The 22,102-nt window shown below is 39.7% G+C and overlaps 1 protein-coding gene across 2 annotated transcripts in view; it reads left to right on the top strand.

The window, feature by feature from the left end:
* LPGAT1 (lysophosphatidylglycerol acyltransferase 1) overlaps window positions 1–22,102 on the top strand; it is a 61,598-nt gene that overhangs the window by 14,584 nt on the left and 24,912 nt on the right. For both annotated transcript variants that reach the window (XM_048297218.1, XM_048297219.1), the window contains 3 exons: window positions 13,186–13,304; window positions 18,378–18,473; window positions 20,571–20,844. In XM_048297218.1, coding sequence (XP_048153175.1) covers window positions 13,186–13,304; window positions 18,378–18,473; window positions 20,571–20,844 — 489 coding nt within the window. The remainder of the gene's footprint in view (window positions 1–13,185; window positions 13,305–18,377; window positions 18,474–20,570; window positions 20,845–22,102) is intronic.

The following is a 22,102-nucleotide window of genomic DNA, read 5'->3' as shown; positions in this document are numbered from 1 at the left end:
GTTCTTCTGTCCCCAGGAAGACTTGATATTGCATGGCCTTGGGATACTTGTTGGAAAATTGCTGCATATGTCATGTCATTTCTGCAGCTGTGTTCTTTGAGAAAAGCTTCAAGATGCCCTGGTTTCCTTGTTATTATATTGGAAGCTTGCAATCTGCAAATCTTGAAAGGAGAGGAAATGGCCATCTCTTCCTGGGCAGGTTCATTGCTATATGCCACCAGTTACTTGCTCTTTAAAGCCCTACTTTCAACTGGGATGACTGGAGAATCTAGATTAAGTGAGAGCAGAGTTTTCTGTATGGCTGGAACTGTGGCTTTCAAAATACCTCACTTTCCCCCCTGTAGGTGCTGGGTGTGGGCTCGGCAATCACGGTGGGCGCCAGACTGTAGGTTACGGGGGTTCTGGGGTCCTGTCGGGACGGCCGGACGTAGACGGTGACGGATGGAGACGAGAGATCTCTATAGGCAGGTCTTGGGACACAGCCGGTTTATTGTAAAGGGCGTGGGTATTGGGGCACTGCTCAGAGCTGCTAGACTCAGCTCTGAGCAGGCCCAAGAGAGCAAGAGAGTGAACGGGTGAGAGAGAGAGTGTAAGAGCAAGAGTGGAAGAGAGAGCAGGAGAATAGAATGGAAGAGAGAATGAGAAAGAGAATGAGAATGAATAGAAGAGAGAGAATGTCTGAAGTCCTGGTTACAATACAATAAATCATCTTCTGCACTGAATATTCTAATTGTCACTAACCAATCTAATACAAGATACAAATCCTATAGCATTTACATACAGCCTATAAGAGTTCTTATATTACCATAGAGTGTTACATCTTAACTTCTAAAAACTACTCTTTGGACCCCTTCTGCTGAGCTAGTAGGGTCTGCTCTGACCCTTGGACCTGTTTGCAAGCAGAGGGTATTGTTCCATCAAGAGGGGATTACTTCAGTGGCCATACCATTGTTTTCTAGTTGTTCAGTAACTAAGACCTGGTATTTCAAAAGTGGCTTTCATTTCGATGTTGCCTGTAGTTTTCATATTCCCAAAATCTTTTGTCAGGCAATCATATTTCCAAGGCTTTCCTGTTTCATCTTCCCCAACACCCCCCCACTCCCAAAGAGTAAACTAGCAGTTTTTGCAGAACTTTTTAGTGATAGAGCTTGCTCCCTCTTAAGTAACAATGAAAATTTTATGCAGTCTTTATCAGGATTTGATTTTGAACAGCTCAACAGTTATCAGTGAATATACAGTGATAGTAGATTTTTCTTATCTTTATTTCTTTATGGCCATCAGGCTCTGCTCGTGTCTTATTTTCTTCTTGAAACAGCATTACAGATTTTCCCCAATTATTTAAAGCCTTGCTTTCACCCTGTGGGTGCATGTTTTTCAGTGAATCTTTGTCCAGTTTCCCCATTATTTATATTATTCTGGATTACATAATGCAGACCCTATTTCTGCCATACAAAGAAGAAGATTTGATCCCTAACAGAGTCCTGCAGCATGCACCTCTGCAGAAGCAGCTCAACAGTTGAATGGGAGCTGTGGGAGTGCTGTGTTCCTGTATGGTGACTTGTTGATTATTAGTTTTGGCCAGCTTGTTCTAGGCTGACTAGTTTACATCAGGATTATCAGAGTGAACAGCTGAGGCTGCAAAGCAGGTTTCAGCCTTTCCCCACTTTGAAAGAGAGAGTTTTCTGTCTGTAAGAAACAGGCCTGCAATTTCACAAGTCATTTGTTCTGCATAGACCATTCTCCTAATGGGATTTTTCACCCAGTTGGTTTGGATATACTGTTTTTTGGTGTTGATGACACAGTCTGAAATGTTTCCCTTCACTCTAGGGCCAAAAACCTGGCTCTGTTTTCTGGGCATTGTCTCCTCTGGAGATTGGATTTTGTCTGACTGCTTTAGTCCTGTATCTATTAGCTTTTTAAGGCTATATGATATGTTAGCTGTACTTCTTGAGCCACCTTAACAGTTGAGTTAATGAATGAGTCTTTTTGGCATCGTGGGGAATTTCACATCTGGAAAGACAAGCAACATTAGTAGTGCATACCATTGCTGGTGACTCAGAAGGAAACTAGTAGTGGTATTGTAGTTTTTGATACTGCCTCTGGGTAATTTCTGCTGTCTAGTCGGTTGATTCTGCAAAGACAGCTCAGGTTATTGCAGGATGCAGTACTTTAACTGTGACAGGCTGTGCTTTCAGACTGCTGTCTTAGGGAGAAATATTTTTCTTTGATTTTCTTTCCCCAAAAAAATCCAAAGCTCACTAAAAATTAAGCAGCTGTCACCCTGTCCCTGCCTAAATAGTGGCTCTGTAGTCTCTGTGACACATGGCTACAAAAATTTTATACCGAGGATGTTTTGCTTTCTCTTGTACATAAGCTTACAGAAACAGAGTGGGGAGGTTGCAGGTTTTTAGCATGTTCTAAACATGTTCTTTAAAAGAACAAAACTCTACACTTGCTGTGCTCCAGAGACCACAACATGCCTAACAGGTTTGTTTCAAAAAGAAATTCACAGCAATTTTGAAGGTAACCCGGGTGACTCGAACTGATTGTGCTTTTCTTGTTGGGCCAACCAGACTTGCCCAGCAGGTCTTCCAGTGTAGCAAACCACAATTCTGTAAGGATTCATCCTGGTTCAACTGGTGCTTGCTGCCCCATCATGCCATCTTTTGATAGCCCTGATTGTGCTGGCTTGCCCCTCCTATTTTTTTTTTTCCACCAGCACAGATGCTCCCATGATGTTGCAGTGACTCTTTTTCTGCTTCTCAAGTATAAGAGCAACTTAGGAAACTATTTTAGATAAATATCATAGATAAAGGTAATAATTGAGGCCTTCCCACTTTACATGTTGGGGTCCTCTGTTTACTTGTTTTTTACTCTTACGTTTTGTGTTTAAGTAGGTGTCAGTAGCTGTATCTTAGTATTAAGTAATAATTTGAATATCTTGGTGTTTGAGTAACTTAAAGTAGCTCAGTTTCAATGTAGCTGCTTACATGTGTTGTGTTTGTCATGCAGACAAAACAGGCTCAATAGAGGAGTTTACTTTTCCATAATATAGCTAAAGATATAAATATCTAAATAAAGATGTTCAGATGAAAGTATCAAGACTTCCTAGCAGTGAACACAATGGCTTATTGTGGCTAAAATGCATTTTTGCCTCAAGCTTCTGGGTTGGTCCCACTTTTTTGCCTGAGTTTGATGATCCCAGATGAATCATACTCCGCTTCTTTCATATTAAGGTTTGAACTGTCTTTCAGATGTATGTCTTTGCTGCAGTTCTGCAGCAGTAAGACAGAAAAACCTTACCAGTTTGTATTTGCAGCGTGTGCTTTGTGATTATAAAGGCTGTTCTTTCTCATGTTGCAGGATGAAGCTGTAGGTTTTGTTGTAGTTGAACATATCCACTAAGAGAGAATTCTGTTAACACTGTGTTTTTCCTCCTGGTATCAAGCTGTTAGAATTGTTTAGGTTGGAAAGGACTTCTGAGGATCATATAGCTGAACCCCCTGCTCAAAGCAAGGTCAGTTAGAACAGGTTGCACAGGTTCATGTCCTGTCAGGGTTTGAATAGCTCCAAGGATGGACATTTCACAACCTCATTGTGCAACCCAGAAACATACTATAGTACAAATGTTTGGTGGTTTGGTTGTTGGGGGTTTTTTTGCCTTATGTTGATGTGGGATATCCTGTGTTTTTTTTATTTGTCCCTGTTACCTCTCAACCTGTCACTGGATACTTCAGGGAAGAGTCTGGCTAAGTCATGTTCACACCTCTCTCTGTGCCCTTATCAGGTACTGACACATGGGTGCGATTTTCCATCTGAAGCCTTTTCTTCTCCAGGCTGAACATTCCCAGCTCCCTCAGCCTCTCCTGTGAAAGATGCTCTGGTCCCTTAATCGTCTCAGTGACTCTTTGTTGGCCTGTCATGGTTTAACCCCAGCCACCCAAGCCCCACACAGCTGCCTGGTCGCTCCCCCGCCAGCAGGATCTGGGAGAGAATTGATTGTGTAAAAGTGAGAAAACCCATGGGTTGAAGCAAAGGCAGTTTAATAGGGAAAGCTAGAGCTGGGCCCACAAGCAAAGCAAAACAAGGAAGTCTTTCACCACTTCCCATGGCAGGCACGTAGGTGTTCAGCCATCCCTGGGAAAGCAGGGCTCCATCACACACAGTGTTTGCTTGGGAACACAAGCACCATCACTCCAAACATCCCACTTCTTCCCTCTTCTCCTCACTTTATATACTGAGCATGAAGTCATTTGGTATTTTCTGACTTGAATCCAGGAGGGAACAAGTTCTCCAGCTCATGCAGCAGATGGGTATTTTTTTTTTAAGATACTGGTAGTTTTTAAAGGGAAAATAATGACAAAAGTGCTGTAGCACTTTTATTCCTGCCTGTTGGTGTTTGCTGAGTCAGACCCTGTTCATCAGCTCGGTTCCCGCTTTGTTAGTGGCACAGCAGTAGTGATGGGGCACGATGAGTATGGGTAAAGTACTGTAGCAACCTGCTGGGTTCAAGTTATTAAAAATACAGAGCCTCAGCCAACTGTTATTTGCTTGAAAGGGTGATAAGGGTAACAATAATAGGAAGCTTTGTATTTGTAGCATATTTTCCTTACCCAGCTGCACTGGTATGTTTTTTTACCAGAGAAAACCAATACTCCTTCCTCCTCTCTCGCTCTTCTGCAGTACTTAACCTTTTGCTAAAAGCATGCTTGAAATGTTGTGGTGTTGTATTCCAGAATTGCTGCTTTCAGTGCAACTTTTCTTTTTAATTCTAGAAAAGCCAGGCTGTTTTTCATAAAGCAGTGTTACAGATACAGTTTTCTTTGAGATTAGGATACGTTTTGCATTGTAACCATAGTTAAATTACTGTGGTTTCAGTGTACAGTACACTGAAAAGGACTTTACAGATATCAACTTAGGGTAGTCCAACATCACATTTGCCTCTTGTTAAAAGTAAACATCAGTGTTACAGGTGAAACCCTGAGAGTTTGACTGTTGCATTTTAAAACAATGGAAAAGTATTATGTGCATTCAGTATTTAAAGTCATGTGCTTAATTGGTGAGAACCCTTCTTCACTTATAAAAATTATTCTTGTGGATAAAGAGACTGAAATGCAGGACCCACAGCCTTGTCTGACAACAGGTCTAGTTAAGCAAGTGCTGACCTCTGTGATGAGAGATTGCCTGTGGTGTTTCCATCCTTGTCTCTGACCTTGGACTTGAATCACAAAGTGCATAGTGGTAAAAAAAAACCTATATGTCTTGGTTGTCTTTTAAAATCTGTACTCCCGCTTTAAGGAGGATTAAAACATCTCTGGACCAAAATTCCATGGCAGATTTTTTTCATATGATAGATTTTGTGGTCAGTGATTGTCAAATGATGTTTCTTCCCGTGTAAAATTGTGCAGTTTTAGTAAGCTGCAAATCTTGTCTTTGCTCTACGTAACAACTTAGCTGAGATCCTTCTATTCAGAATCTCTTTGATGTTTGTTTTATGAAAATATGTTTCTTTGCTTCTGTCACTTATGACATTACAACCTTTTGGTCATCCCCAGTGTTTAGAAGCTTTTGACCAGGAAAAGGCAAAAGTTCATCTTTAGCTTACATACCTTTTTTGGTTTATGGTAATCTTGAAGACAGTCCTGTAAATTTAGTCTTTATTTCATAAATAAAATGAAATAGACATTTTTGAGCATAGGTTGACATTATTTCTTTCCACACTGTAACTAGGAATGACCCAAATGGTACAGGATGTCAGCTTTGCACATAAACTGAAGTGGTGGCAGTTAATCTGGAGTGTGTTCACTCTTGGCTCAGGTTCACCTGCCTTTTTAGGACCTTGGTGACGATGTGCTACTAACTAGGTAATTTTTTGTGTGCATACTTTAAAACTTGTCAGGATAATTTTCAACTTCTAGGCCTGAGCATTTGATTGCAGTATCCCTTAATAACCTTTACTTGTTCTGATGTTTTATTTTGAAGTGTTCTTTAATGGTGAGAAAAAATTGCCAGACTACCCCACTGTTTTGCTTCCCCTTCTAGACTTCAAACAAAGTTTTTTTTTTTTCCTGGCCGTTATAACATGTGCAATATGTAAGGTATTAGAGCATTAGGATATTAGCTCATGAATGCACTGATGTTCCTCTGGGTGGTTAATATATTTTATCTGTCACCGGGGAGGAATGTGCTGTTCAGCTCCCTCCTTCTGCGAGTGCTCTGACTCATGAGCGCGAGGTACTTCAAAAGGATTTCAGCACTCCATCTCCTTCTTCAGTCTTGCAGTTGCTTTTCTAAGAATAGAAGCAGCAAAACAGACAGCGGGGTTCCTTCTCAGCTGCTACAGTTCATTACCACTGTAGTCATGAAAGCTGACATCAATGGCAATCTTCACGTCTCACTGTTCCCATTTACCTGTGTGGCTACAAACACTGTGACTTGTGCTACTCCTTGGGAGCAGGAACCACCATCTACAGCTGAGCTTCCAATTTGGATGATCAAAACTATGAGCTGTGGGACTTGGGTGCCTGTACATTTCAAGCAGTGTTGTGGGAGCGGCATAAAATAACTGAGACCTCCAGAAAATGTGGAGGGTGTGTTTCATGCAAGACATGTTCTTGTAATATTTGAGATATATCGGAACTCTTCCTTAAATATCTGCTGTGATCATAGCTTGTGTATTGTGATAATATCTGTTAATTTTAAAAGTTTTCTCATCATATAAACTGCTTGCCTGGTACAACTGCTAAGTGCTGAAGCTCTTGAAATGGTATTGCCAGTACTTAGGTCGGGCAGAAGTTTGCTTCCTTGAAGGTGAGCTAAGGTTTTGCTGATTATTCATTCTCATTCACATATGGGTAAAAGGAGCCCTCTTTTCAGCCACAGGCATCATCTCTTGTGCCAGTGAATTATAGAACTCAAGTAAACTGTACCCATGAGGTCTTGAATGTGCACTCAAGGAAAACTAAGTCAGTCTTCAAAAGCAGTCATTGCTAGAGCCTGTTTCCAAAAGGAACTTCTGTGCTTTAGGTAAAACATGGCTCCTGGGTTGGTTAGGAAGGTGACGGAGCCAGGGCATCTCTGTTGTAATTGTCTCCTGTTTTTAACACTTCTGACTGTTGGTTAATTGAAGTAAGAGGGTGGGTTGACTTAGGGAATAAATGTTGTGACTGCTAGTGCTCTTGTCCACAAAGCAGATCTGACTTTGAACTGCAGAAGGAGAGGATGGAAGCTAAGAAGAACTGAAAGCAAAAAGAAAATTTGTATTGTGTCCTACAATGAAGTGTAGAGGTGTGCAGAATGGTTTGTTGCAGAAAAACGAAGATCGTGACTGGGACATCTTAAGCCCAACCTGGGTTTATTAAAATATATTGTAGGAACAACCTCCCTTTATTTGCAGCCTTCCCTTCCCCAGCTGCTGCTCCTACTCTGAATTTTCTATTGTCAGTTTTTCTTAATGGAAATAAACGGACCTGCACTGGCAGGTTTTTCCTGTCATCATCATAAAATTCTGAATTGAGTTACTTGTAAAGGATGTTCTTTTTGTTATCAAAATCTGGTTTGAAACTACATGTTTACAACCTAAAGATACGTATTGAAATCAACAATACTTTTGTTAGGAAGGGTACATTCTTTAATAGAAAAAGGATAGTATGTTAAGCAAAGCCGTGTTTAATGAGATGTGATATTGTATGTGTGTTTTTTACCTCCTTTTCTGTGCTCTATTTTTATTCATCATCTGTACATCTTGTGTGTTATTAAAAGCAAGACATGAGGTCTTCCTTGGCAGTAGGAATTTTGGAAGGAATGGGTGGGATAGGAAGAGCTGTTTTTCCAGTAGTACATGTCTGATTTTATGTAGGTGTTTTGGAATACATTCTGACCTTAAAATACATTCTTAATAAAAGTAAAAGACTAACTATATGATAATTAGCTTAGTCCATTGTTTGTTTTCCTTTTTTTTTCACTGTAGGCAACCAATTCCCAGAGATAAATACCTTTAACCTTTTTGTGAAGGGCGAAAAACATCTAAGTAGTATTTAACCTCTGACATCACTTCTGGGATTTTGTAATGCCTGCTATCAAAGAATCCCATCTATAAAGGAGAGACAAATGAGTTGAACAACTCTACATGGCTACTCCAGCTGAAACGTGCTTTGACAAGTCATTTGTGAATAACAGTAAAGCAGGATTGCAACTTGCCAGACATAAATGCTTGAGTAAGAGGGGAAATGCTTAAAGCATAGAAACCTGGTTGTCAGGCGTTAGTCACTGCTGAACACCTAACAATAACATTCTTTCTGCTAGAAAGCAGGGTGGCTTTTGAGGAAGGCTGTTCCTCAGTAATGCTCTTTATTTGCTGCTGAAGGTTTCCAAGCGATCGACTAAAGGTGGTTCTGTTCAGTTCCAAGAGTTGCCAGTCTTTTGGCATGGATGCAAGTGATTGCAAGTGATCAGAAGGGAAAATAAGCTATGGATGGCTCTAAAAAGGCAGGGTCCTGCACCTGGGGAGGAATAACCCCATGCACCAGCAGCAGTCTGGGAGGTGGAAAGCAGCTCTGCAGAGAGGGACCTGGAGGTCCTGGTGGACAACAAGCTGTCCCTGAGCCAGCAGTGCCCTTGTGCCAAGAAGGCCAACGGTGTCCTGGGGTGCATTAGGAAGAGCATTGGCAGCAGGTTGAGGGAGGTCATCCTGCCCCTCAATTCTGCTCTAGTGAGGCCACATCTGGAGTGCTGTGTCCAGGTCTGGGCTCCTCAGTGCAAAAGAGACATGGAGCTGCTGGAGCTGCTCCAGTGAGGGGCTACAGAGATGATGGAGCATCTTTCTTAGGAGGAAAGAATGAGAGAGGTGACTGAGAGGGAACCTCATCAATCTGTTTAGGTATCTGAAGGGAGATGTCAGAAGATGGACCAGGCTCTGCTCAGTGGTGTCAAGCAACAGTACAAGGACAATGGGCAGAAACTGATGCACAGGAAGTTCCACCTGAACATGAGGAAGAACTTCTTTACTGTGTGGGTGACCAAGCAGTGGAACAGGTTGCCCAAAGAGGTTGTGGAGTCTCTCTCACTGGAGATATTGCACAACTGTCAGGGTGCAATCCTGTGCCATGTGCTCTCAGATGACCCTGCCTGAGCAGGAAGGTTGGACCCGATGAGCCACTGTGGTGCCTTCCAACCTGACCCATTCTGTCATCTTGTGGAAAGTTCTGGAGTGCAAGTTCTTAACTTCTCCCAGTTTCTAGAGAAAGTTGTGAATATTGTGTGGACTCAAGTCTAATTAGCAAATAAAGTGGATATCCAAATCAATTACATATACTGTAACTTTAGGTGATATGTGTTTCAATATTTGTGATTAGAGTGCTTAAGGTCACTTCCCAGACCTTGCCATAAAAAGTCAGTCTTTTAAAACTCAGTGCCTTTTGAAAGAATAAATTAGGACTTAAGTTGTTATGATGCCAAAAAGATCTGTGCCAATTCTTAGGGCACACACTGTAGTGAAACTGCTGACTGTAACAAAGAAGAGATGGTGAAAATTTCAGACCATTTTTAAGGTTTTAAAATACAGTATGTAAAATGAAGTTGTTCATATTAATGGCTGGGCAGTTGCACAGATCAGTAGACTGCCATTCTTCCAGGTATATTGAAAACTATAAAATAAATTACTGAATTTTTAGTTAGGTTAGTAGTACTTTGCTCAGCCTAGTGCCATACTGTAATTAAAGTGCTTGAATATTTATTCATAGCATCACTTGCATGCACACGGTTACATTAAGGACATGATTGCAAAGTAGCCAAGTGTTCTGAGAACTCTCAACAGCTAGTAATAGTTCAGTAAAAATATGGAAAAAACTTTATTACTTTTGTTTTCTTCTTTAAGCTCTGCAAAGATTAGCTCATAAAAAGCTATGTCTGCAGCTCATTAGATGAAATATTTTCTTGATGTTCTACATCTTGGACTTCTTGTTATGAGAGAGGAATAAATATTTCTGTCTTAGGGTTCATGTAATTGCAAGTAAATTTGTCTTCATCCTTTCCTGGAGAGGCCTTTTGTTCACAACCCAAAGTCACAAGTGAAGTCCTGTGAAGCTAAGTCACATATGTCTTGCCACATTAAAATGATTCCTGCTCTTTTCTCCCTTTGTGTTATTTTACTATGTTAAACTGCATTTGCAGAAATCTAACTTTTGTCAGGCTGTAGACACAGAACTGGTGTCCTTGTAAAATGTGCTCTGACAATAGAAAGAAGCTGTGGAGGAATGTTTGCAGGATCTCAGGCCCCTGAATGCCAAATACTTGTCTTTGAGCTGTTTTCTGTCTTTTTACAGTGGAGCAAAGCAGTGGCTTTGGTTCTGCTGCCATGCAGCTGAGGTTTTGATTTCAGTGTTTCCAACTGCAGTGGAGGATTATAATAGTGCAACTATTTCTTAAAGCCAAATGTTCTTCTTTGGAAAATTTCAGTGTGGGGAGAAAATTGAAGACAAGCGTTTATCCCCCCCACTGAATTTAAAGGGACACTGTGAACTTACAATTTTAAGAGACGTGAGGATTTGTTTTATTCTTCTTTAAAAAACTGTAGTAATGGCATTAGTTTTTCTCTGCACTCCCGTGGTTTGCTGTTCTCTTTTCAATCTAGAAAAGCTCTGTGAAGGACTTGCACAAAGTGATTCTTTTCTCCTTGATAATCAGGTCAATCAATTGACCATAAAGCGTTATTAAGCATAAGAGACAGCCTGCTTGCCTTGAGGAGGAATGACAGAGGGGAAAGAAGCTAGAGGAAGGCTAGCTGATACCCTGGGATTTAATAACCCACTACCTGTCAGCTGAGTGGCACAAGTTGAGCTGTTAGCCTGGCTGGTTGATAGGTAAAATGAATTGAGTAAACCAGTTGAAGAATTAAATCGAACTTCAGATTTCTTCACCTTACATTTGGAGTGGGATCACAGAGCCCACCTTTTTCTTACTTCTCAGCTGAAACCTGTTAGTGCATTGTAAGCTGTTTGTTTGTTTTATACCCTCTTGTATTCAACAGCAGTGGGTAAAATAGGCAACCAGAGAAGCTTTTTTCCCTGTGTTTCTTTGACTGGGGCCTATCTGAAAGTTTCAAAGTCAGACATTAGTTGTCACCTAGTATGTTAAAAGTGTACTTTTTTATAGCAAATTAAGCTTCGTAAGTTCTCCTCTTTTGTTGTTTTCACTTGTGTGCTGCTTCTCACGGCTTGTATTTTCCAGTCATGAGCCAATGTAAAGTTAGATCTCTGAATCATTTTTGAAGAGTTTCTTCAAAACTGTTCTACGTTGTTCTACGGTTTAAATTATTATTATTTAATTGCTACGTTCCAGGGAAATATCTATAGTAAAGGAATGTGTTTATTTTCTCTGGCTTTTGTATATTGGCTGCTTAATAGAAACACTGAAGTAATAATTTCGAAGTTGGTACGTGGTTGATTCATTTCCCTTTAAAACAATTCTCATTTCATCTTAGTTTCCTGCTCTGTGGGTTACTGCCATAGTGAGATACATGAAATACTTGATAAGGAAGGTGCACAGTCAACTACGACTGCCATGGCCAAGCATTTTCCAACTTCCATGGGGTTAGAGAGGACATTAGAGGGAATTTGCACATAATGAGGAGGAGGGATAAAGGGGATCTTCCAAGTTCATGGTGGGAAGAATAAGAAGAGATCTCTGCTTAGCTTTCCCAGGGAAAGGAAAAGAGATGGAACATTATGGAATGAATAGTCCTCTTCACCTTCATATCTCTAGTCTGATTTTATCTACCTGTGAGCAAATACAGCATTTTATTTTATTTTTTTACTTTGTGTTCAAGTCTCAATTCAGTACTAATTTGGGAGCTGTTAGAAAGGAATAAAGTGGCAGTTTTCAAAAGTGTGATGCTAATTGCTTTCTTCAAGGACAGGGAAGCTATGCATGGGTTATTGCTTCTTGTCTTCAGTGTGTAGGCTATTACCTTTGCGTCAGTTAAACCATCTATTAAAAGACAGATAGTAGTAAAATAATTGTCCTGTTCTGAGAGTTTTTCACTGCCTAAAGAACTGCTAACAGTACAAAAGAGTCAGTAGTGCAGGTGAAATACTTCCTTTGTTGTCAGAACTGAAAATAATAGCCAGTAAGAACCACTTAAGGTACTGAACAAACACAGAAAAATAGTTATGTCCTACATGCACAGGCAATGCCTCTTATTTTCCTTTTGGAACTTAATAGAGCTCCTCTGCCTGTCCATCCTTTCCCTTTACCCTGCACTGCGGTGTCCATCCCTTTCATTGAAGAAAGACAGACTCTTTATCCCAATGGCAGCATTAGACACAGCCTGGTCTTTAATTTACAGCACACATTTCCTAGTTTTCCATCCTGGGTTCTTTGGGAGGCAGTCTTCTCTTTCTCCACGTAGTTACTTGGTGATGATGGAATTACCAATTTTAACCCCTCTTCCTTATCTCAGCATGGTTTTGATAGTGTAAATGCTGGATGATAAACAACTAACTGTATCTTCCTTCTGACATCATTCTTGCTGCTGGAGCATCTGGTCTCTGGTCTGCAAAAGAGTGACTAATAGTTTCTGTCATCTGAGCAGCATTTTCTGAACCCACTTTCTTGCCTATAGCTAACTTGTTTAGATTTTAATGAATGAGCTTGTTTAACGTAGCATTTTAAACCTAATGATCCAAATACAGATCTTTTTGTTTTGCTTTTACTGGAGTAGAATAATAATAGTGAGTGTAGAAATGAAAAAAAATTGCTAGGTTTAAAAAACCTCAAACAAACCCAGCTAGAAAAACCCACTGTTGACAATATCATTTTCTTTTTAATCTAGTGGGGTGAGATAGATGAGTATGAAAGCTGGGTCAAAAAGCTTATGTAATTTTCAGACCCTAAATAGAGAATGGTGTAATGACACAAAGAGATCAATCTCTGTGCACATGTTCTGGTAGAGTATTTTTGTTTTGTTCTTATTCTGTGCATGCAATTTAGAACTAAGCTGGATACCCCCTGCTTGGAAAAATGGTCTTGCTAATATTCCTGCCTTATGCTATGTACCGATTTAAATTGACATGTAGCATGTAGGTTTCTTTATGATAATAGTCTGGGTGTAGGGTCGTTTTGTTTTGTTGATAGAAAGATTTCCCTGTGCTCACTGTTTAATTTACCTTTTTGGTTTTTTTTTAATAGTAGTGGAATGGGGTGATGACGTTAAAGCAGTGTCAGAAGATGAAGCCATGGTGCTGGTGAACCACCAAGCGACGGGTGACGTCTGCACTCTGATGATGTGCCTTCAGGATAAAGGCACGGTAGGCTACACCCGGGGCGTGGGGTGCTGCTGTGTGTGCCGTGTTCCCTCGGGACTGCTCGCATCCATGTGTGGCCCTAATGGCTCACTTTGGGGTGTAACCCACCAGATCATCTCCCTAGGGAGGTTTTTGTTTGGATTTGGTCCAACGTGACAGCCAGTAGCTTGGAGCAGGTACAGACCCTGAATGTTGTCTTTGGAGAAGGTCAGATGTGGGCTGAGTCGCTGTGCATCCAGTTGAGGTTAATGCAGAGGGAAGCAGATCTCCTTGCATGTAATCATGGACTTGACTCCTTCCTCTCACCTCATGCCCTTGTGCAACTCATGCCAACTTTGCTCAGACCAACACAGGTCTGGCTTCTTGGTTATGACTTTATTCCAGCATGGAATTTTTCTCAAAGTTAGAGCACGCTGTGGATGGGATTTTGGTAGGAGTGAGGGCATGCCAAAGTTAAGCTACCTAGCAAAGGTCAAAATTGCATGAGCTCTTATTTCACAAACCCTTAAGCATTTCTTGGTGAGAAGTGTAACTAAGGTTAATTGTTTCATGCATTACTGTTCAGAAAATTCATATCTAAGGAGTGAACACCAGAGTATAGAATCTAAACAGGAGATCATATTTATATACAAATTAGGTAGAAGGGGATGTGTGCAAGATTAGGCTACAAAGAGTGGGAAGCATACCTGTCAAGCTGAAAAAATGCATCAGCTGCATGTGTCTTAGTGTTGTCTTCTTTCTTGAAGTGTCTTAGTGTTGCCTTCCTTCATCATCATCTGGTGAAGAAACAAGGAAACAAGAAGAGCTTTTTGTTGCATCTGCACAATTTTTAACTAGCACTGTTTTTCTTAGTGCAAATTAATATAGTTAAGTATACACTTACCTTCATCAGTGATGTACCATTTTGTAGAAAGTTTTCCAGATCTTTCTTATGACAGCAGAGCTGTTTAAGAAAAAACAATAAAAAAACCCTTTCAAACAACCCAACCTCACAAAGTATGAAAATGCCATTCAAGATGGAGCAGACTCCTTCCTTTCTTTCTTTCTACTCTAGCCTAGAGCAGATTGTTTTAAAAGTACTTTTAATTGCTTTTGTTTCTTTTGGAATTGAGAGAATTGGATCTCTATGGTGTTCTGTGCTGTATGCAAAGGATTAGAATGAGAGAATAAACTCTTCGATTCCCTTCATCAAAATAGTGCATAGGACAATCTTGTGATAAAGATATGGCTGTGAGGGTGTAGTCCTGTTGATATGTATGGCATATGATCATGATCACTAGTATATATATATAAATCTAAATAATATTTATCCGTTTGACCCCATAGTTTGAAAGTTTCAGTCAAGACAGAGTAAGTTTCAGTGACTGTAGGAGATGCTAAAAATGGAAGAAGGCATTGAGATCACGGTCTTCACCACAGAAATTACTAGGTTTGCATGTTTTCAGAAAAGCAGAACATCCTTAAAATCACTATTTTTTCCCTTAAGTAGTTGTGGTAATTGCTCTTGCAGTGTGCATGTCCAGAGCCTAATTGGCTTTGTTTTCAGCTAATAAAGAAATAAAACAATGTGAGCTTCAATACATGCTTAAAATACAGCAGGAGTAGTACAAGTGGCTGAAAATAATGAAGAAGATCAGGATAGTTTATCCTTGCTAGAACTTGCTGAATCAGGTGCTTTTAAATAGCATGCTTCATATTTCTAAAGATAAGAGACTTGTCATTACTTAGAGTGACTGTGAAAGTAAGTATTGGAGGAAAAAAAATAAACCTACCTGTCCAGAAATAATCATTATACAGTATGCAAGTGCTTAAATTAGTCAGCTTTCCTTAAATCCAGTGTAAACTTAACATGGAGTCCTTCACAAGCTTGATACTCATCTGTCAGCAAAACAGTGATTTTCAATAATGATTTTTTTTGTTAAGGAGGGTTAATCCTGTGCCAGTCCCAAATGTCTTTCGCTTGCTTTTGCCAGCCAGTACAGACCAAAACCAGATGTAATCTGCAAGCACTTAATGCTGCTTTTAAAAAAAAGAAATGTTCATTTAAGACACCAGGAGCATTCAATTTAAAGTTCTGGGTTTTTCTGTATAGTGAGGTAAACTCATGAGACAGTTTTGCAACTTGACAGTGTTTCCCAAGGGTCATGTCAGGAACCATCATGGTATTTTTTTCTAGCATTCTATAAATACTTACATACCAGTGATGGTGTAGCCTGTCTGTTTTAAGTAAATCTAATCTCACCAAGCAGTAAGATAAAATACATGTGCTGAGATATTTCTGGTTTTTTAGATTAACTTACATGAATAAGAAAAAAGTGATCTCTTACTAGAAAAGTGGAATGTTAGCTGAAAATTAGAATTTTAGGACTGGATTGGCATTGTTTGATTAATACATTATATGATAATATAAGCCAAACAGCAAAGTTTCAGGTGAACCAGAAGTGACCTAATTACACTTTTTATAAAGTTTGAGAAATTGCTCCAATTTCTTTGTGAAAGGAAGTGTTAAAAAAATTAACTAAGTTGTGGTCTCATAAATATTGAAGGTTATGTGTTTCACAAAAAGAAGTAGGTGAAAATGTTGCTATTGCTGCTTTCTGACTGGATTAGGACTGATAAATGTGGGGTTTTTTTCTGATTCGGAACAGAAAGCAGTGCCAGGAAGGGTGCAGTGGAGAAAAAAGTGCAGCTTGTAGATTTCAAGACGTGTTTCATTGTTAAGTTAGAGACACTTGAAAGATGAAAGTCAGTCTATCCAGGTTGCGTTGTGAAATCTGTGTAGACTGAAATGAAAGTGGGCCTGTGTAATAGGAGGCACCTAGATTATTTTTTATATAGTTGTTAAAAGCTTTTTCTAGCTTCTGAACTTAGTTAACCACGAAGCACGAAGGAAAAAGGACCTGAAGTGGCATCCAAAAGTTCTTTGAATCCGTTAACAACTATGAATTTGTGTTCAAAACACTTCTGAGTGTCTTTGTTTAAACCTCCTTCAAATGCAAGTGATAAGAGGCTCATCTCATAAGTGTTGTTTCATTCCTGAGGATACTAAATAGAGGAGTCACTAAATAGAAGAGTTACCAACAAAATTTTGCAGTGTCCTCTACTCTGCCCTTGGTAGCAGAATAAAATGATTATCCATTAATCTCGTTTGCCTTTTGATTGCAAACAAAATAACTGTGTCCTATTCTTTGAACTGCTTTTTGATTTGATATGTTAGTGTGTGTATATATTAATCCATACATAAAAATAGTTTCTCTTTGTACTTCCTACCATTGCCTGGGCTTGCAGATAGATTTATGATCACTGAACTCTGAAGTTTGTCTCTTTGTAGCCCACACGCAGCAACCTGTGTGTGTCTTAGTTATAATTTGCATGTCACACTTACCTTTGACAAAATCTCATCACTCCTTCTCAGGAAAGACTGAGGAAGCCCAGGGATGCTAGTTAGAAGCCCTGTGTCACCTAAAACAAGGTGAGATGGACTTCAGACTCCGAAGAGCAGTGATCAACTTGCAGGATAGACCTACCATCATCTAAAGAAAAAGACAGTAACATGTGGTATGGTAGGGGAGAAGCACTAGCGTTGCTGGGCAGGAGTTCCTCATCCACGATTGCCATAGAACATCTGGAACCAGTGCTGACTCCTCGAAAGACACGTTTTCTTTCCAGCAAAGCAGAGTATTAAGCTTGCTTATCTCCTCCAGTAAAATAAGATTATGTTGGTTCAGCTTCTGCTTGATATAATAGAACAGCAGATGTCAAAGTGCCGAAGTAGTAGATGAACACTGGCAGGCCTGAGTACTGCTGCAGGCTAAATCATCATTAGTGAAATTTTGGTGGTGTTTTTATCAAAGGATGTGGTTCCCTACACCAGCCTGTCACCTTTGGGTGATGCGTGGGCACGAGCTCATTGTAGTGCCTTGGAGAGCAGTAACACCTCTCAGTGATGCTTTTTTAAACTCTTGTCCTTAGGGCACACCTTTTCCTTCTTGTTTTTTCCTCCATAAAGCTTTTTAATTTACTGAAATGGAAAGAATGTTAATGTCTGCAGAGAAGAATTTTGCTTTAAGATCCTCACTTTTATTTAACATAGGCCTGGAGATAGCTGTAGGATAAACAATTTCACCAATGTTAGTCGCAAGTAAGGAATTGTATCTAGGAACTAATTTTTCTTTTGTCACTCACAAATACATAGTGTGCCTTTGGTCCTTCGGATGTGTAGCATCTAGTAAGGAATACCATTGGCAGATAGGAAGAGATACTAGCAAGTCATCTTTATTTCTTAGGCTGCTTTTTTTTGTCTTTGCCTCAAAATACGTGAGAAAGATGCAAAGCAGAAGGTGCTTGAATGATCATCTGACCACCAGAGAAATGTCACAGTCTTTCATATTCTTTTTTGATAGTGGTAAATGGAAGAGTACTGTGTTACATGACTTCAATTTCACTGAGCTTGAATCAGTCTTGATGTGGCCTCATAACACAGGGAAGAGAAAAGGTAGACTAGCCTAAGATTGGGAGCATGTAAGGGACACTGGATTTTCCAGTTTTGGAGACCCACTTCCTACCCCTCTCAAAAACTACATGTAGAAGTGATAGAGGAAAAAGACCTTGTGGGAAAAGAAGCTTTTCCCTTCTCTTACTTACTTGGTTGGGAGTAGGTCTCCTATTTTAAATCTCGAAGGACTGAACAGGTAAACTGTCTGCCTTTACTGTCCTGTAAGAAGTGATGGTCAAGTGAATCAATTGGCTCAACCTCTGTTTTTGCCTTCCCACTGTGCTGCTTGCCTGGGACAAGCAGCAGGGTTTAATTAAATTCTCAAGGATACATGTGGCTGCTCTGCCACGGCTAATATTGTAGAACTGTATATTACATTACAAAAAGGCAGCTATTTAATCTTACTCTTGAGGGAGAAGCATAGCACCTGTGCTGCTTTATGTTTTGGGGCGTAAAGGACCTTATTCTATCTATTTGCTAGTTTTATTGCTGTTGTGAGAGTGACAAGAATGTGACCAGGATATTCATAATTCTCTGCACCTGATATTCACTCACTCTTTTAATTTATTTTTACTTTTCAGGCTGTCCGTCAGATGATGTGGCTGATGGATCATATTTTTAAGTATACAAACTTTGGCATTGTGTCTCTAATCCATGGAGACTTCTTTATAAGACAGGTAAATGGAAACACATAATAGTGCTTTGATTTATCCTTATATTTGGAACACTGTGGTGTTACAGGACTTACTTCTCATCTCCTGGTTGGTTTGCATGATGAAATAACTATGCTGTAAAGTGTATATTTGGGAGGTCTTTGTTCTAAAAAAGCTTAATTTTCCAAGCTAATTTTATTATTTGCACAGCACAAATGCTTATGAAATCCAGTTGTGATGGGAGCCTATTATGAGAGAGGTGTACAAGCAAAATACATGGGCAGTCCTTTTTGTCTCTGTTTCTGAGCACACCTCTCATCTTTCCTTAGTGACCTTGAAGCCATGGAGAGAGTCTGTCTGGTTAGGTCGCTGTTGTGGCTGTCAAAGTTCCAAATTAGGAAAGGCAGGACCGTCCCTTTTGATGGTGACATAGTAGTGGATCAGTTTAAAGTGGTGATGGACCTATGCAAATAGGAATTAATTGATTCTTGAAGGTTAATTATTATTTGAGTGTTAGGAAGGAATGTTGAGCTCAGCATCTGAAATACTAATGAGTGAGACCCTCAGATTATTTCATGCAGTTTGGGTAGGGTTTTTTGTTGTTTGATGGCTGTTGGTCAAGCTGCACCCTCAAAGCAGAAACTCAGGAGGCCAATGAAAAGCATGAACTGCAATATCCACCACACATGTTTCGTTCCTCTCCTCATTACTTTGCCTGGACATAAAATATGTGGAGAGCCAGAGAGAAATAATGAATTTTCACATGGCAGAGAAGAAGATAATTTACTCAGAATGAAGTAAAGAAATGCTTAATCACAGCAGAACACGGCTAAAGTGAGATTTCTCGCTAACACTAGAGGCATAGTTAGACAGCCTCAGGCACAATTAGATAAAACAAAGGTCTCTAGAGGCACACCACTGTGTGTTGTGAGAGGATGGAAGGAAACAAGGTTGGATGCTTTGTAAAATACCAATCTGTTCCAGCAGTTAGGATTTACAAGATGCACATTTTGAGATACACAGGACTATCAGTTTGTTAGTTGTAATTTCTGCATGTGGGGTTGCAATTCCAGTTACAAACCAAACAGTTGCTGAGTTGTGCAAACAAAGGCTTTTCCTCATTTTTGTAAGGTGGTTGCTATACACAACATCAGAAATAAAATGACATCATCGTGGTTCTAAGTATAAACCAATTGAAAATAAAATGTTTCTAGGCTGTCAGCCTTTGGGTGTGGCAAAATACTTCATGTGAGTGAGTAATGGTCTTTTGCCTGACTCTAGAAAGGCCCTAGTAATACTTGGATGGTTACTGTTCCTGCTCTTGTCTTAACTGCTGTGCTATCTTGGAGTCCTGTGGTCTGATGAGAAAGGACTGGCTTAACTGAGGAACTTTTATATTGTTCTATAATTGCATTAATATGAGCAGGCAGAGCCTTTTTCATCCCTCTCATGTGGGAAGTTGGTGAGACTTAAAGCTAGGAGAAACACTTTCACAAAACTCACCTTCAGTAAAGTATTGTTTCTTCTTGTCTTTGATTCATCTCCACTCTTCCCATCTTCCTTCCTCTGACCAAAAAAACCCAGCCAACCAACAAACAGGGGAAAGTTTGTGGCAGTTTTGTTGACATTTCAGAGAATTAAAACCACCTCTGCTGAGGAGAGCTTTAATTTTGCCCTCCTGTGTCTTTTGAGTGATTTGACAAAGTCACTTTGGAGCACTCCAAAATGCTAATTAATGTGAATAGATTCCTCTGAAAATTTGGGTAGCTTGGTGCGTGCAGAGATGGGAAAAGATTGTTTTTGAAGATATTTCTGCAGTAATTAAGGATGTATCTTACTGTTCTTAAGTGAAGAAGTCGTCCTAATACATCAAAGAGGAGACATGAACGAGTCATTGGAGCGGTGCAGATTTGAGTGAGGTCTGTGGTTCTGCTGTGGTAACCCAACTGAGGCCTGGTCTGTTGGCCTCCAGTAGGTACTCCAAGGAGAACATTGCTTTTTGTTGTCTCAGGGGATTATTTTTATCTCTGAAAAGAGAGAAACCTTAGAAATAAAATAATTATGTCTGATGTTGTCTCCTTAAAGCATTCATTTTATTTAGATAATGTTTTATCCTTTCAGGGGAGAGCACACCGTGACCAGCAGCTTGTGTTACTCAAAGATCATCTAGAAAAGTATTACAGGAGCCGCAATCGGAAATGGATTGTTTTATTTCCAGAGGGTGGCTTTCTTAGGAAAAGGAGAGAAACAAGCCAGGCATTTGCAAAGAAAAACAACTTGCCATTTCTTAAACATGTCACCCTGCCAAGAGTTGGGGCAACACAAGTAATTCTGAAAACGCTTGTAGCGCCGCAAGAAAATGGAACTCCATCAGGTGGAGACACTGTGAGAAAAGGTAAAGATCACTTCACTCTGTGGGTAAAAAGAAAGTTAAGTATCAAAGATTCAAGTTAAGAAAAACATTGTGTTGAATTGGTCTCTTGAAATATCAAATACATTCATAATGAGCCATTGTATTTTATATAAATGTTTGCATATTTAGTTTTAGTTCTGCTAACTTTATTTTTCACCTTCAGACAAAAAAAAATCCCCTTAGTTTTAATTTGATTTAGTCTGTGATATGGCTGCATGAATGCTTGGTGTGGCTCACATGATGGTGAAGCAGATACTGGACTAGGCACCCAGAGTGAGCAAGAAGGTGATCCACTCCTTTCAGCAAGATCGATGGTTTGCACTGGTTTGTGATAGCATGGAACTATAGTAAAAGTATTTTTGGAATACACTGAGTTCATGTTTTTATTCTGGGCTTTAAAAGTTTCTTTGCATCCACTGCTTATACTTTATCCCTCTTCTTGAACTGCTTTCTGTTCAGCTCAAGTTCTTCTCTTCTGTACCGATCTTTGTGTTGCCTGTCCCCATTGTGGCTGGAGTTAACTATCACTGATTGCTAGATTTGAAGGATTGTTTGGCTGTCATGTCAGAAGAGTTACGAGGGAATAAGAATAATCCTGCAACATTTTTGTTCTGGGATGCCTGGGCTGTAGGGGAGAGTATAGCTGGGGTATAAATAATGCCTATCGTTATGGGACATGGTGCTTTAGTCTCTCAGTTTTTAAAATTAACTTGTTGGCATGTTCAAGAGCAGGGTTAGATCTTAATTAACTTCCTTGTGGATTCCTGTTACTTATTACAGAAACAATGGGTTGGGGAGTTGTGGTAGTTTCTTATTGATGAGTAGTGCTGGTGTTTCCATAGGCAAATTCTGATAATCATTTAGCAATTTGAAACAAAGATCCTTACTAATGAAGCCACATAGGCAGAGGACTTTGGATTATTTTCTGTCTGAAGTTCGAATCTCAGGGTTAGCAAGAATCCTCATATAGAAATTGCTTCCAGATTTTAGATTTGAAGTTATTCTTGTCAACGTAGGAAATAAATTGAGATGATGTTGTTGGAGAAGTAAAGGTAGGATTTAAAATGAGCTGAAAAACCAAGCTGTGGAATGCATCAGGGTGTTTCCTGTCAGACTACATTCAGAAAAGAAAGGCTGAAGAAAGCTCTTGTTGTCATAAAACATTTTAGGTTTAAAAGAGAGAAACTGAATACCCTGATCCTTGTTAAAAAGTTTGAATTTTTTTGAGGAGAAAAGTTTG

The sequence above is a fragment of the Corvus hawaiiensis genome, chromosome 3 (assembly GCF_020740725.1).
Source record: "Corvus hawaiiensis isolate bCorHaw1 chromosome 3, bCorHaw1.pri.cur, whole genome shotgun sequence".
Classification (NCBI taxonomy): domain Eukaryota; kingdom Metazoa; phylum Chordata; class Aves; order Passeriformes; family Corvidae; genus Corvus; species Corvus hawaiiensis.
This window is presented reverse-complemented; position numbering and strand designations above follow the sequence as displayed.